Genomic DNA, 16462 nt, shown 5'->3' on the forward strand with positions numbered 1-16462 from the left:
CGCTCACAGAAGGGGTATGACACACAGCTGTGCAGTCCCAACTGCTGCTCGTTTTTAGCAGCAAGACAGACGTTTATGCTTTGATATGAAGAGCAAGGTGCGGGCTGCCCCAACTCCTGGCTCACCAGTGGGCATCCCTGTTAGCAGCCACCCAGTACCATCCTCAACAGGGAAAGTATGAATTAATCAGACTGGAAAACTAAACAGCATGATCTTACTTCCACGTCACCCCCACCAAGATCGAGTGTTCTTGGAGTCACTGAGGATGCCCAGAGCCTGGGTTTCCTGAGATTATACAGAGTGAAACTAGGTATCTGCCCCACTCTCACCCTATAGCTTCTGTCTGATCAGGGAAACAGTTTATTTGTTATAGTGCCTTATTATGTCACTGGCCCCTCCAACATGCTGTGAGAGCAAATATTTTCATTGTATAGAGAGAAAAAAGAAGCTCAGAAAAGTTAAGGGACTTGGGACAGTCACAGAATTTGTAAGAGGTATCAGATCCAAGCCTTCTAACTCTAAATCCAATTCTCTTTCTACCACACTATTCTGTGCTCAAATGAAACAGTTCATGCGAAAGGATTTAATATAATAGCCAGCATTAAAAAAAAAAAAAATTGGGGCACCAGGGTGGTGCAGTCTGTTAAGCGTCCAACTCTCAGTTTCAGCTCAGGTGGTGATCTGAGGGTCATGAGATCGAGCGCCACATGGGCTCCATGCTCAGCGCAGAGTCTGCTTAAGACTCTCTCTTTCCCTCTTCCTCTGTCCCTCCCCCTGCTTGTGCTCTGTCAAATAAATAAATAAATCTTAAAAAGAAACACTAAGGTGTATACTTTAGTTCTAGCAACTTTAGTTCTTCTCTGCTTCCTGCAGTAATTTTTTTTAACAAGATCTGTAAGAGAGACAGAGAGAATGCACACAAGTAGGGAAGGAGGGACAGAGGGAGAGAATCTTCAGGCAGATTCCCCACTGAGTGCGGTGTCCCATGCGGGGCTTGATCCCATGACCTGAGCCAAAACTAAGAGCCGGACACAACCAACTGAGCCACCCAGGTGCCCCTGCAGTAAGTCATGTTTTAATTTATCAAACATACGGCACCCTGCAGTGGGTTGGATGGTGACCTGCCCACCCCCCCCAACAGATATGTGGTACATGTTCTAATACTCGGAACCCATAAATGCAACCATATTCAGAAAAAGGGTTTTTGTAGATGTGATTAAGTTAAGGATCTTGAGTTGAGGAGATCATCCTGGATTATCTTGGTGGGCCCTAAATCCAATGACAAGTGTCCTTGTAAGAGACACATAGCTGCCGCCAGCCACCAGAAGCTGAGAGAGACAAGGAACAGACTGTTCCCTAGAACCCCGGGAGAGAGCAGGTCTGGCTAGATAATGAACTTCTAGCTCCCAGACTGAGATAACATGTCTGTTGGTTTAAGTCACCAAGTTGGCGAAAGGAGAAGACGTAAAAGCAGAGTAACTTGCCGAGGTCATGAAGTGTAAACAGGGGAGCCCATATGGGACCTGGGTACGACGGCCCCAGAGACGGTGCTCGTGCACCCCGTGGAGGAGGATCTGGAGGAGGGGGTCCACAGACTTGGCAGCCACTAAACCGATGGGTCACTTCTTTGACCCATACCCAGCTCCAGAGAGAAACCGTTCTCCAACCAGCAGCTCAGTGTGAGAGTTCCAGCAGGGAAAGGAGCTATTCACAAAATAATCTGGCAAAGAGGAGAATCAGCTGCAGACTGACACAGACCCGTGAGGTGACGCCTATCCAACAGGCACTGGGGCTAAGCCTGAAGGCTCTTGCTGGCAGGGCCCAGTGGTGCCATTTCCAAAGCTACCTGCTCAGCAGCAGTGGCCTGTTTACCTATTTCCCTATATTTTTATGGCAACATGCTGTGACAGGGCAGCTTTAGGGTTTTCCAAGGCCATAAGCCCAACAGTTGCAAGAAACTTCTTTTTCTTGCTACAAATCCCGAGGTCTTCTGAAAACCAAAGTTCTCTCACCTTCCTGTCGTAACAGGGCAACAAACCCACTGGGACACAGGTGTGAAGGAGAGAACAGTGACTCCTTTGGAGAGGTGGCAGCAAAAAAGAAGAGCTAGAGAAAAAACAGATTACTTCTGCTTATCGGACTTCGCACAAACACTTCTCAGGAGAGCAAGGAGCACCAAGAGTGGGCGATGTCCCTGTGCCACCCGGAGGTTACTGCGGTCACATACTATACGACTCACAGTGCTGGGTATCTAGGGCAGTGGATTTAGGAACAGATAGCGGGGAGACAAGGATACCCTTCTGAGCCAGGGCCTGCCATTTGCCAGCAATGACAGTTATTTTATTGAATCCTCTAGGTTGTTAGGGAGATTGCAAGACACAAAGAGCCCAGTTTTGAGATAAGGAAACGAAGTCTCAGACGGGCTGTGTAATTTGGCCCGTGAGTTCCCAAGGAGCAGAGACTGAGTTGAGGCTCATTCTCTTTTCCTTAACACCTACACCACCGTGTCTTGAAGCAGCAGCTCTCTCCTTGGAAAAGCTGATTTCTAAGGATCAAATTTGAAATGGGGCAGAATTTAAGAAGACTAGGGAGAAGACAGAATCAATTTCTTGTAATGCAAACTCTGTCTTTTGATACCTAAACATTCCTGTGTTTTTTCTGGTGTCCGACAAAGGTCTCACCACTTTTATAAGGATGACAATGTCTGAAGGCTTTGCCATGACCTCTTACTAAACATGAAGAAAGCCACAGGAGCAGGCCTTACCGAACAAAATGAAGGGTGTGTTTGTATGTTTTGCCAGGAAAAAAAAAAAAAAGTTCAGGTATCTCCTACCCTGGTAGAAAGGGAGGTGAAAAGGAGAAAGAGATGGGACATGGCTTCAAAACAGTAACATCAAAGCAAAAACTGGTGGGAGTTTGACCTACATACAAGCTTAAAAAAAAAGAAAAAAAGAAAAACAGCAGGCATCTGAAGCCTGAAAAATGGAAAGGTTTGCTAAAATTAGGTTTAGCCTAGTGGAAAAATCCCTCATACTCTCTTGGGTCTATTAGATCTTTTACTAAAGCATTATGCCCATCATGCCTGGTGGAATATTATTTAAAGATTTTTATTCTTTGGGATGGAAGAGGCAGGTGGGAAAAGAACATGAAACTAGGAGAGGGAACTTGTGAATTTCCAATCTTGGGCACATTTCATCACTCCCTTTTCTAACCGTCCACAGCACATCCTCTGGCTGAGTGCCCTGGAGAACGGAAATAACACAATCAGGGCCAAGTGAGGGGAAGCCCAGGCTCCTCAGGGAATGCTCCTGCTGCAGCAGCTTCCGGGGGGCGCCCACGACAGACGCTCTTTGTTGAAGACTGGGCCCTCACTGTTCTCTTTGTGAGGGTAACCTGCTAAGCCGGAAAGTGGCTCAGCGGCCTTGTTATCACATGATGCGAGCAGGACCAAAGGCTCCGCAGATAATAAAAACTTGGCTTTTCCTTTTTCAGCGTGGGGCTGGGAGTCCAGGGAGTAGCCTGGGAAGGGATGATTGGATGGAATCCTTTCCTGAGCATGGTTTCCCACGGGCAGAATTGTGTAAGTGGGTCTAACTTGGGGGCTTAAAAGCCAAGTGACTAATGCCTTGGTTGAAATTTCCTTAAACTACCAGCATTTTACTAATTCTAGTTTTATCATTAAAACATCATTTTTACCATGTCTGAGTTCTCACCAATTCAGATCCATTTCTATTCTGGTTTTTTTAGGCACTTCCAGAAATCCTTCTACTATTAACCACAAGGAAACCATAAAGGTATCTAAACCAACATGTCCTTTTCCTTCTGCTTTTCACACAGGGGCTTCCCCAGGGCAGGCAGCTCTTTCCAGATCCACGAAAGCTCCAAAGTGCCTCATTTACTATAAATGTCCAGCGGAGGGCAGAGCTTACGCTGTACTCACATACTAGATTTTTGTCATTTCCTTTTGACTCAACTCACTGACAGGTCGTGTTCCTGTAAGAATGGGCTGAGGCCCTTGGGAGTGCCGACATTGAAGACCCCCAGCCACCGGAGGTGTCCTCTTGGCTCAGGTAAGCAGCACAATCAAGAGCACCTCAGGAAGCAGCAGCCTCGACCCAGGCCCCTGTCCTTGGTTCCCCACGTGCCGTCATGGATACCGTAGGCCAGGGCACGCTCAAAGGCTACTGGGCGTGTGCTCAAGAACCGGCTGCTATCATGACTGCTCACCTTGTTCGTCTGGAATGGCAGTTTTACAGGGAGAACTCAGAAGGCTTGAATCTGGAATCACTTCATGAACTCAGTTTTCCAATTTAAATGTAAAGAGGAAATGCAGTGGCACGACTTTATCATGATGAACAAAACCTAAGGGCGGTACAAAGATGGCTGGGGCCGCCTCCAGTCTCCATGTGCTCTCTGTACACCAGCAACAGACTACAGATACTTCCTTTTTGCCTTTTTGTTTGGTAGCAAACAGACCTACTTGGGACAGTTTGTCAGAGACAGGAACAAAATAAAACCTACACAAAGCTGGACTTCCTGGGTTAGGAGCAGGACCAAATAATAAGCGCCGAGGAAGAATGAGAACAGCATAAAGACGGTATTCTCTATACAAAATTATTATTATTTTTTAAAGATTTTATTTATTTATTCATTTGCGAGAGAGAGAGAAAAAGCATGAGAGGGGAGAGGGTCAGAGGGAGAAGCAGGCTCCCCGCTGAGCCAGGAGCCTGATGTAGGACTGGATCCCAGGACTCTGGGATCATGACCCGAGCCGAAGGCAGTCGCTTAACCAACTGAGCCACCCAGGCACCCCTCTATACAAAATTCTAAGTAAGCGAATGAATTAAGGAGTGGTCCTCAGAGGAGGACAGGTGTTGATTTATATCAGCCACTCTGGGGCCCAGGCTCGTGTGTTTGACAGCCTGGCAGATTCATGACATTGAGCTGCTATTTTAATGGGCTCTACCACTAACTGATGGACAGTTTTGTGGAGAAGAGATTACGTGGGATTTATCTACATAATTATACAAACCCTAATTAACAGAGCTGGACAAATTAACTACCCAGTGAGAAATCAGTCTTGACCTTCTCGCCACTTTCCCAACCTTGCTGGCTTTTCAGAGGCTGATTTCCCCTTCCTTCACACACCATAAATTCTGGCCAAATACCAAAAGCTAGCCAACTGATCTGGATAATTATCCTCAGCTCCTAACATAAACGCTGTGGCCTGTACACTTTTCTAGGACTTAGGAAACAACAGTTCAAAGGACCAAACTCCAAGTTCTTAACTAACACCTTGTAGCAAACCAGAGACTGAAGAGGAACTTCACCTAAAACACTACCCACTTCCTCATCTGCCCAGCTTCCAAAGGCCCCTTTAGCTCATCACCAGAATATAGGTGCTCTAGGCTCACCTGTTAACAACCAGCTTTTTCTGAAGTGGTGATATTAAGGCAACTTTTAACTAGTGGGTTCAATTTATTGTTGTTCTTAATTTTACTAACACACTTGATTTAACTTTACTTTTGAACTCCAAAGCACCCCCACAAAAGGGGCAATTAAGAAAAATGATTACCTGGAGCTGCTAGAACTCTCATACATTGCAAGCATGTAAATCCATATGACCATTCTGGAACAATCTTGGCAGCATCTACTAATGTGAACATATGCATATCCTATGACCCATTCTAGGGACTTTGGGGCACACACAACAGAAATGTATACCTATGTCTGCTGTTGGTGGGAATGCAAGCTGGTGCAGCCACCACGGAATAAAGTATGGAAGTTGCTCAAAAAGTTGAAAATAGAGCTACCCTATGACCCAGCAATTGCATTACTAGGGATTTACCCCAAAGATACAAATGTAGTGATCTGAAGGGGTACCTACACCCCAATGTTTATAGCAGCAATGCTCACAATAGCCACTTTGGAAAGAGCCCAGATGTCCATCGACAGATGAATGGATAAAGAAGATGTGGTGTATTCCACATCTTGGAATACTACTCAGCCATCCAAAAAAATATGAAATCTTGCCATTTGCAATGATGTGGATGGAACTAGAGGGTATTATGCTAAGGGAAATAAGTCAATCAGAGAAAGACAATTATCATATGGTTTCACTCATATATGGAATTCAAGAAACAAAACAGAGGATCATAGGGGAAGACAGGAAAAAATAAAACAAGATTAAATCAGAGAGGGAGACAAACCATAAGAGACTCTTAACTCTAGGTAACAAATTGAGGGTTGCTGGAGGGGAGGTGGGTGGGGGGATGGGGTAACTGGGTGATGGGCATTAAGGAGGGCACACTATGTAATCAGCACTGGGTGTTATAAAAGACTGATGAATCACTGACCTCTACCTCTGAAACTAATTAATACATTATATGCTAATTAATTGAATTTAAATTTAAAAATACATTAAAAAATGTATACCTATTTCTATCAAAAGACATGTACACACGCATGTTCACAGTAGCACTTACTATCTGTTAAAACCAAAGCCTGGAAACGAATCAAATGTCCATCAACAGGAGAACAGACTAATAAACTGGGGTAGAGCCCACAATGGACTACATACAGCAAACAGGAGAAATAAATCTGCAACCACATGCAAATCCAACGACGTGGATGTATCTCACATACCAAGTGTTGGTGAAAGAAACCGGACAGAAACAAAAGTCACTGTGTAATTCTCTCTAGATAACATTCAAAACAAGCCCAACTAGTCGCTGCTGTCAGGAACCAGGATAGCTGTTGCCCCCCGGAGAAAAGGAGGTAGAGAGGAGGAAAGCAGGGGCTTTTGGGTAGTAGTTGCACAGGTATATTCTCTTTGTTAAAATTCACTAAGTACTCATGATTTGTGTCTTTTTTCATATGTACATTATATTTCAATAAAAAACTTTAAGAAAAAAGATCTCATCACAGATTTTAGTCTCATCGTACATGCAATGATCCTTTTCTTTAAAATTCACTGAAGAAGAGCTTATTTCTGTGAGAAAGTAAAAAGAGAAAAACGCCCTATTTCCATTCTAAAGGCTATTTTTATGAACTCTTGTTTCTCTGGCATGGTCTCCCTAAGAGAAGAGCTGTATCTGAATCTGCTGCAAGTCCCTCTTAGTCCGGGGGTCACGGGGCAGTGTCCGGCTATCATTCTGGAATCAGACGGAGCCCAGCACAAATCCTGGCTCCATCAGGCAGCAAGGCCGTGTGGTCCCTGCCATGCATCGGTTCTTCAACTGTAAAGTGAGGACAATGAGAAGTGAGCAGAACAAGGTGGGTGACTGGCCTAGCATGCAAAGACTTGTCCTCACCAGGATGTTACTTAGGGAAAAAGGCAAAAGCATCTCTCTTCCCATCTTGTACAAGCTAAATGCAGATGTTGGAACTCCTCAGGATCTCTTTGTAAACAATTACTACAGATTCTGATGCTTAACACCAGCCAGAACCAAGCACCAAGTAGCCATAGGGAATTTCTCTCTTAAATATTTATCCCAGTAGTTTTAGGAATAAATTTTAAAAATAAGCACTGAGGAATAAACAAAATATCGGTAATTCTGAAACTGTACAATAGGTATATATGGGGGGATTTTTACACTATTCACTCTACTTTTGCCCATGGTAGAAGATTTCTCTAACAAAAGGTGATAAATGGCGGGCAAGTGATGGGTGTGGAAGCCGGGTCATAAGAATTCACTGCATTATTATTTTTGTGTGTGTCTATCTTTAAAAATGTCTGTAAGTTAAAACAAAACAAGACAACCCAAGGACGAATTTTTAAGGAACTCTGGGATATACCGGCCACGTGGAGGCTGACTGACCCAAGGCAAGGCATCACACCAGGAACAGAACATGACAAGCATTATGTGGTGATGGCTCTACAACCAGGTCCCATTGCCTACAACTACCTAGATGACAGTGGGCATCCTAGTCACAGTCCTAGCCCCGAATCAGCAAAGGTGTGGTTGGCTCCTTTGACAGCTGGGCCACAGGGATGGCTGCAGCCTTACCCGGGAGCACAGCCTCCTGCTCACCTGGCTGTGGTGGATGAGGTGGTGGCATCTGGTGGTGCATCAGAGGGTAGGGAGGGGGCTGCTGATGGGGCATCATGCCAGGGTGCCCTGCTGCTCCAAGCGGTGCCAGGCCAGGTCCTCCTGAGTGCTGGTGTGCCTGCTGAGGGTTCTGCCCGTGCTGCTGCTGTTCCATCTGCTGCCGGGCTCGCAATTCGGCGTATTTCAGCTGTTCCATGTGGAAGTTCTGGCGTTCAGTGAGCAACTGCTGCCTCTGTTGTTCTAACTGTTAAGAAAAGGAAGGGGAAGAGAGAGGACACCGAGAGAGCTTCTTAGGAATGGATGACACGCAGGACCTGATGCCTGACTTCCCTATACCACCTCACGGGGACACAGCCACCTCGCCTCCTGCAACATCTCCGGTGAGAAAAGGCATTACTTCTTGAGTAGCTTATTTCCATATGGACACCTGTTACCAAGGTCAAGGTCTTTTCGGTGTTAAGCAAAAGGTCTGCCTTTCCTGTAACCTTCACCCAGTGCGGTTACTGTTCTCTGGGCCCACTCAGTACACATGGAATCCTCTGTCTGGCAGGCCTTCGGAGATGTAAAAATAGTTTTCATGACTGCCCAAGTAAAACACACCTCTCCTCTCCTTTTAATAGTCCCTCAACTACTAAAATTTCAAGTCGACACAACCTTCCCAGGTGCTCTCTTCTGGATGTGATCCTTTGGTTACTATTTTAGAACTGACACAGAGTTAGGTCCTCTGGATGAGTGGACGTGGCCTTAGCCGCAAACACACACATTTTTCTATGTGGAGCTCTGGCAATGCCACCGTAAATTTTAGCTTTCAAGTACTCAAAATTATACTGGGTGACACATTCACAGAATATTTTAGGTGCCTAAATAAAGATGTGCATGAATCTTGGTTTGAAGAAGTATTTCAATATTCGAGATAATCTTTCTGGGACCCAAATTAAAATAAAGAGAAATAAGCTATTATACGTGCCAGGAAACCCAGAAACCATATGCCTGAGAATAGTTCAGAGAATGAAGCCCACCTTAAGTGCTATCAAAATTAATTTAACTCAGGCCTGAAAAAGAAAATCAACTTGAACATGAAGGAAAATAAAAATCCAGATTTTGGAAGTAGGAAGTGTAAAGATCATTAAGGAGGGTTAACAGATCTATTTCTTTTCAATAATGTCTGAGCCCACCATTTCCAATGGCAAGAACCGAGTCACTGGGAGACATTTTTAGAGCTTTTCTGTCGTCCAAGATGGAGACAGAAGCCACAAAAGGCTCCTGAGCACCTGAAATACGGCTAATCTGAAGTGGAATATGTTTTAAGTATAAAACACACACCGAATTCTGAGGACTTAGCATGAAAAAAATTAATTTTTCATATTGATTACGTGTTCAAATAATAGTTTATACGTACTGAATTAAATTTTATTTTTTGAATTTTATTGAATTAAATAAACATTATAATTTCACCTTTTTAAAAAATGTGGCTACTAGAAAATTTTAAATTACGTATGTGGCTCACACTGTATTTCTGCTGAATAGCACTATTCCAAGGCATTTAATAGATTAAGAAAACGTAACATTTTAGCTTTCAGGAGCAGCCAGTTCTACACATAAATACTATATACTATCACCAGCAAAAACTGGTTGGAATATGCATGAGAGTTAGCCTAAGAATATGGGCTCTCAGCAGAGGGCTGTCTGAGGAGAAGACCCTGTAGAACCAAGTGAGAAGCATTACTGGTTATCAGGAGTAGCAACTAGGGAATGGCCATGGACAGACCGGGTGCAGGAGGACGGGCCACAGACAGAGTGACAAGAACAGACATGACCAGGTGAGGAGGAGGGGGAATGAAGAGAATAGATGGTAAAAGCTTATGTCCGAGACTGGTTAGCTGGCTTGCAGGGAGTCTCCTAGGGAGAAGGAGATCTTCTGAAACAAATGATTTTGTGAGTGGTTGAAGGTCATCAGGAGGGAGTGCAGCAGGGTGCTGCCACGGTCCTAACAGACTGGTCTGGGCTCTTCATTTTCTAGGGTGGGTGGCCCGAAGAGGCTAAAGCCTGGCCCTCTTTGTTTGTATAATGAACAGGGAATTGCAAGATGTAAAAAGCAAGAGAGTCCTTGGGAAGTCCAGCTCTGCAAGACATTTAATCAGTGAGTAAGAGGCAGACTGATAAAAAAGGGATCGAAAAATTCTAACTACAGGTCCTAGGATTCGCTTTCTTCTAACGATTCTTTCTAGGAAATTCAGGCCTTTGCTGAGGTTAGACATGAGAGGTTGCCAGAAAAGGACCTCTTATCTATGTTCTTGTCAAGCACTATTGGTCTGGATGGCTTGGCTGAAGTCCTGCAGTTATGTAAGAACTATAATTTAGGTCAAGATCTGTTCTGTGAAGAAGCTGAACTGTTACTGGAAGAGATCTTGTGTCTCTGAAGGAAAATTTTAGTCTCTGCATTACCTGTCTCAGTGGTTTGGTTTGGTTTTTAAACCAAACCAGTCCTTCTTTGGGAACTGACCTTACTCTCAAAGTATTAACCTCAGAAAGAAAGATTTGCCCAATTTTCCATGTCTACAAATGTACTAACCTTAATTATTCTATTTTTTCCTGAGCTTCATTTGTCATTTCAAAACATGGGAGGTAATTAAAAAAGTAACTAGAAGAATTAAAATAGATGAGTGATTAAACACACATACGCATACACACACTCCTGAAAGAGAACTCAGTTTAAACTAAAGCTCCAATGTGGGCTAGAAAGGTCTGCTGGGGTGAGCGCAGTGCCCAGACAGCAGGCTATAGCGTGGCTCCAAGAGGGTCATCTCTGCTCTGCAGCACACGAAGCAGAGCTTATGGACACATCTTGGTCTCATCACGCAACAGACATACCTCTCTTGTGGATACCTTATTGCTACTGAGTTCAACTGAAGACTGCATTCATTTTTTGGCAATCAGAGACAACGTAAACTGGCAGTTTTTGAGGAGAGTTGGACAGTATTAAGCAAATTTTAAATGCATGAAACCAGTGATTCTACATCTGGGAATCTGTCCTAGAAAACTCTATGTATGTGTGTCAAAGGACAGTCATTAGACTGCAGTTTTGATGTACAGTTGTCTGAGATACACTGAGAAAAAAAAGCAAGTTGCAGTAATATTTATTACACAATCCTAATTCAATTAAAAAAAACCCGTTGTACTCACATACACACACATGTTATATACACAGTGAAAATGTCCTAGAAGACACCAAACTGTTAGGTGATTATTCCTAGAAATGAAATTGAGGGTAAGAGAGACCTTTTAATTTATTCATTTCTTTCTTTCTTGAAAATTTTTTCATCACACATAATATTTTTGTCAAAAAATAAACTACTAGGGAGCCTGGGTAGCTCAGTGGGTTAAGCATCTGCCCTCGGGGCTCAGGTCATGATCCCAGGGTCCTGGGATGGGGCCCTGCATTGGGCTCCCTGCTGCTTCTCCCTCTGCCCCCTACCCCTTGCTCGTGCTCACGTTCTCTCTCTGTCAAATAAATAAAATCTTAAAAAAAAAAACCAAAACAAACACTGAAAAACAAAACAAAAAAACCCAACACTAAAAGCACGTAAGTCATACGCTATAGATAGCTTGATTTTCTCCTCTCCGTTTTCCATTTCCTAGAACTGTGGACAAAGTCCCAACAGCTAAAGCGAACAGTGCATGTACATTCACGGACACAGAATGTTAATGAATCTGTCCATTTTCTCTCATGGCTCCAATCTGGCTCAAGGGCAGCCGGTCTCACACAAAGCGGCCTGTAGGCCTGCTCAGAAGACACATCCCCCCACCACATTCAAACTCTGTCTTCCTCTCCCCACTCACTGCTACACTCTGTATGCATCAGACGGCCGGATACAAGCGGAACCGGAGCACAACAGAGCACTTTTCTGCACCAAGACACCAGACGCAGACCCAGCTGCAAAGTGTAGCCCAAGCTCACACAGAGCTCTTCTCCCAGACTCATGGGCTCAGAGCAGGGAGGAGGGTGGGAAAGAGTAAAAGGTGGGGGCCATACCAGTCCATCTACACTGCCAGGGGCTGAAGTATCAGCCGAGACTTGAAGCCTCTGACTACTTGGCCTCAGAACTAAGTAAATAATCACACACCTTCCTTTGAAATGTTTGGTGTCAGTGACCAGACATCCAATTAGAAAAAACCAAGTCCCAAACAGACCCATTCATTCCTTCTTACACCTGTGGAGAAGAGAACACCCCAACTGCATCCTGTGGTTTCCCTGTGTGCTTCTGGAGGCGAAACCCAAGGGGCAGCCGCACATCGTGGTGACTGGTCACTCTGTCCTGCTGCCTTGTGCCTGCCTCCTGAGGCCAGGCGTTTCTGATTTGGAACTAAACCTACAACTGAGTACAGCTCTCTTCATCTCAGCTAAAACTACTCCTAATGTAATGGTGCACGTCTAACAACATGTTCCATTACAGGACAGGCAGCATAGAGATGCATTAGCCCAAATACCCAGAACACCACATGCAATGTGCTTCTCCTGGGGCAGTATGAAATTCACGTTGTGGCTCTTTGTTCTTTCTTCCCTAATTTGTCATAAAGTACAACAAACTTTCCTAAACCTACATCCTGTGTGTGATGAGATCCTATTATCCGGAACTTGACCATTTCTCTTCGCTTGCCCAGCCACCACCCTGGTCCAGGCCACGATCATCTCACGTGGGCTACTTTAACAGCCTTGCCACCACAGTCCCCCCTTTCCGAGCCTTGCCGCTTTGTCATTTCCTCTCTACAACACAGCCGGCACACGGATCCCTGCGAAACTCTAAGGAAGATCATGCCAGCCCTCTGCATTTACTCTCTATTTTTATGGAATGCATAAAATAGGCTCTGTAGTTTTATCCACACTTTAATCAGAGTAAAATGAAAAGCCTCTGGATGGCTTACAGGGACTTCCACGATTAGGTCACCGAATCTCTGCCTTTATCCTCTCACCTCCTCCTCATTTGTGCTCCAGCCCAACCACCTACTCCTCAGTTCCCAAACATGCTCCTGCCTCCGAGCCTCTGAGCTGTTTCTAGGCCTTAGAAGCACGTGCCTGTCAGTTTCTCAATAAGGCCTACTCAGACCGCACCACCGCAAAGTGCAATCTCTCCCTGGCCCCTCCCCATCGCCCCTCCCCAGCCTGTAACATACAGTGAGTATGCATACACACACAGCACAGAACATCTCCTAACACCCTAATTATTTCAAGCTCTACCAAGGCAAAGAGTTTGGTTGGGTTTTATTCACCACTGTATCCCCAGTACCATATGCATGCCTAGAACAAAGTAGGTGCTTAATAAGTATCTGTGGAACGAGCAAATGACCTTAATCTTACACCACCTAGGCGGCAAAAGCCATCAGCTCTGGGCAGGCTGACCCTTCAGTCTCCTCTGAAATCATGTCCTTCTCTTCACGTTCTGGATTTAGGCCTTTTTAATAGCTCAGATCAGTCCCTCCTCCGCTAGGAAGATTTCCTTGATAATCTCACCCAACCCTTCTCCTCTGGATTTCCACCGCCCCATCACCTCGCAGTAGGTAGTGTCTCTACGTCTCAGTGTCTCACACTCACCCTCCTCCAACCTCCTCGAGGACTGGGTCTGGGATTCCCACAATGTCTCTCTTTATGGAACGTATTCAATCTCTACACCTAGCCAAATGACCTGCAGAAATTCAGAGAGCATTTAGTCCACCAGATCAGCTCACAGAACCATTCTCATGGGCATCAAATTATTATTTTTTTAATCCAAATGAGAATGCTTTAGACAGGGCCCACGCCCCCAGTTCTCTACAGGTAGCTCCAGCGCCCAACATAACCCATGTCTGAAACCTGCTCTCTTGACTGGTGTGTGCTATCCACCTGGCATGGAAGGCTGCTCAGGTGGGCAGACCCTCTGAGTTATGAACCCAGCACAAGCTCAGCATCCTCACCTGAACTAGAGTCAATACTTTTTATCATGTCATTTCCTCGACGGGCTCTGTACATTTCATAACTGCCTTCCTCCAATACCAGCACTTCATGAAAGAGCTGTAACAATATCTACTGAGCTCTAATTATAACTGTATGCATAATATCTATAAAAGATTAACATTTACATCCTTTGTTCTTAATTACTACATACTTAAAGACTCAAGAGAACTGATTTTAAGTCATTAGAGAAAAAAAGAAAGTTCATATCTGATTCTTTTTTTTTTTTAAAGTAGGCTCTACACCCAGCGTGGAGCCCAACATGGGGCTTGAACTCACAACCCTGAGATCAAGACCTGAGCTGAGATCAGAAGTTGGATGCTTAACCAGCTGAGCCACCTAGTTGCTCCCATATCTGATTCTTAAAGTCTAAGAAAAGATTTTGACATCTACTGCTACATAAATAAAAACAAAGGTTTAATTCAAAAAAAGTATGTCCTGGAGCTATTGCTTGTAGGTAAAGAAGTACACCTTAAAGTGAGTGGAGGCAGGGGCGCCTGGGTGGCTCAGTCGTTAAGCGTCTGCCTTTGGCTCGGGTCATGATCCCAGGGTCCTGGGATGGAGTCCTGCATTGGGCTCCCTGCTCAGCGGTGAGTCTGCTTCTCCCTCCCACTCCCCCTGCTTGTGTTCCCTCTCTCGCTGTGTCTCTCTCTGTCAAAATAAATAAATAAAATCTCTTAGAAAAAAGAAAAAAAATTACTTCAGACTAGACTTTTAATTAATTGATTAATTAATTAATTAATTTTTCAAGTAGGTTCACACCCAATGTGGGGCTTGAACTCACAACCTTGAGATCAAGAGTTGCAGGCTCGGGGCGCCTGGGTGGCTCAGTCGGTTAAGCGTCTGCCTTCGGCTCAGGTCATGATCCCAGGGTCCTGGGATGGAGCCCCCCATCGGGCTCCCTGCTCAGCGGGGAGTCTGCTTCTCCCTCTGCCTCTGTCCCTCCCCCCACCAGCTCATGTTCTCTCTCTCTCAAATAAATACAATTTTTAAAAAATAAAAAATAAAGTTGAACTGAGGCAATGTGGTAGGCAAAGGAGCACCAGGTGGTAACTACAAGGCTCTGCTCCTGGCTGACCTGGACCTTCCAGTCTCAAATTTCTTAATTTGTAATAGAGGGAGGATAAAACCCTGCATATCTCAGAGTCTCTTGGTTATAATGCGATGAGAATGGCTCATTTCTTTAGAGACTATAAAGTGTTAGATAAAAGCACAGAGCTGAACAGACACAGGTTTGACACTTGGCTCTGTGTCTTATGAACTGTGACGGGAGGTGCATGATGTACCCTGTCCAAGCTCCAGTCTCTCCGTCCGTAAGACGGGTGAACAAAGATACGGCCTTATGTGCCCATCCAGCATCACTGCTGGATTCTTGTCCAAGGAGATTCAAAGCAATCAGTATTTTCTTACTAATAGCTTCCTCATACAGATTTTGAGAGATTAAATGAGAAAATCCATATAAAGTGGTTTAGCACAGTGACTGGTCCAATAAATGTTTATAAAGTCAACAAAGGCTTAAAATTTTGAGAATTTAATATATAGTCACTGGTTACTAGTGTGCCTAAAGAAAGGGAGGCATGTAAGTATTTACTGAACATCTACTACGTATTCGAGGCACTGTGCCGGGCCCACGCCACACTTCTCTCATTTAACTCCCACAACAGTCCCATGCAGAAATCACTGGTTAGGAAAGTAGCCATGGCTTTGCCTGCCCACAGGGAAGGACAGGATAGCAGGGCCTGGTGGGGAAGAAGAGGTTATGCCGTCACTGAGCACAACATGAATTTCGCAGGACCCTCTGGTTCTGAGAGTGCGCCTCCAAGCTGCCCTCCACACCCCCACTTCCTGGTATTTACACCTTCTGCCTCCCCGAAGCCGGTCCCAGAACCAGAGCTGGTCTGGGTGACTGAGAGAACACAGCAAAGTGAAGGAATGGAGACTTCTAAGTTTAGGTTACAAGCGACAGTGTGGCTTCCATTCTGGGTGCTCGCTCACGTTCTTGCTCTTTTTAATCACTCACCCTGGGGGAGCCCCTTCATGAACGGCACCCTGGAAAGGCTCGTGCAGTAGGAGCTGAAGCCCCTGCCAACACCCCCAGGAGTAAGGTGGGAGGTGGGAGCCCCAGCCCTGCCGAACCTAGGAAGCCTGCAACCTCACAAGGCCCGGCGCCTGAGCCGCCCAGCCAAGGTGCCTGGCTCTCGACTCCCAGAAACCACGGGAAACCTGGTTTTCTGTTTTCAGTCACTAAGCTTTGGGGTCATTTTTTTCCATAGCACATGGTTAGTTTCCATAACTAACACAGCTGTGTTACTACTGACAGTCAGTGGCTAGGGCTCGGGACTACCCCATACAAGGGATTTTCCTGCGCCAGATGCTGACTGAGAGAAGGCAGGCTGACCACCCAAGGATGTGAGCAGAGCAACCT

At 45.1% G+C, this 16462-nt stretch overlaps 1 protein-coding gene across 1 annotated transcript in view; it reads right to left on the bottom strand.

Annotated features, from left to right (window-relative positions):
• SMARCC1 (SWI/SNF related, matrix associated, actin dependent regulator of chromatin subfamily c member 1) overlaps window positions 1-16462 on the bottom strand; it is a 173068-nt gene that overhangs the window by 9667 nt on the left and 146939 nt on the right. Inside the window, exon 26 of the mRNA XM_032412625.1 lies at window positions 8034-8295. Within this exon, the coding sequence (XP_032268516.1) occupies window positions 8034-8295 (262 nt within the window). The remainder of the gene's footprint in view (window positions 1-8033; window positions 8296-16462) is intronic.

Source organism: Phoca vitulina, unplaced genomic scaffold (genome assembly GCF_004348235.1).
Source record: "Phoca vitulina isolate PV1807 unplaced genomic scaffold, GSC_HSeal_1.0 scaffold13, whole genome shotgun sequence".
Classification (NCBI taxonomy): Eukaryota; Metazoa; Chordata; class Mammalia; order Carnivora; family Phocidae; genus Phoca; species Phoca vitulina.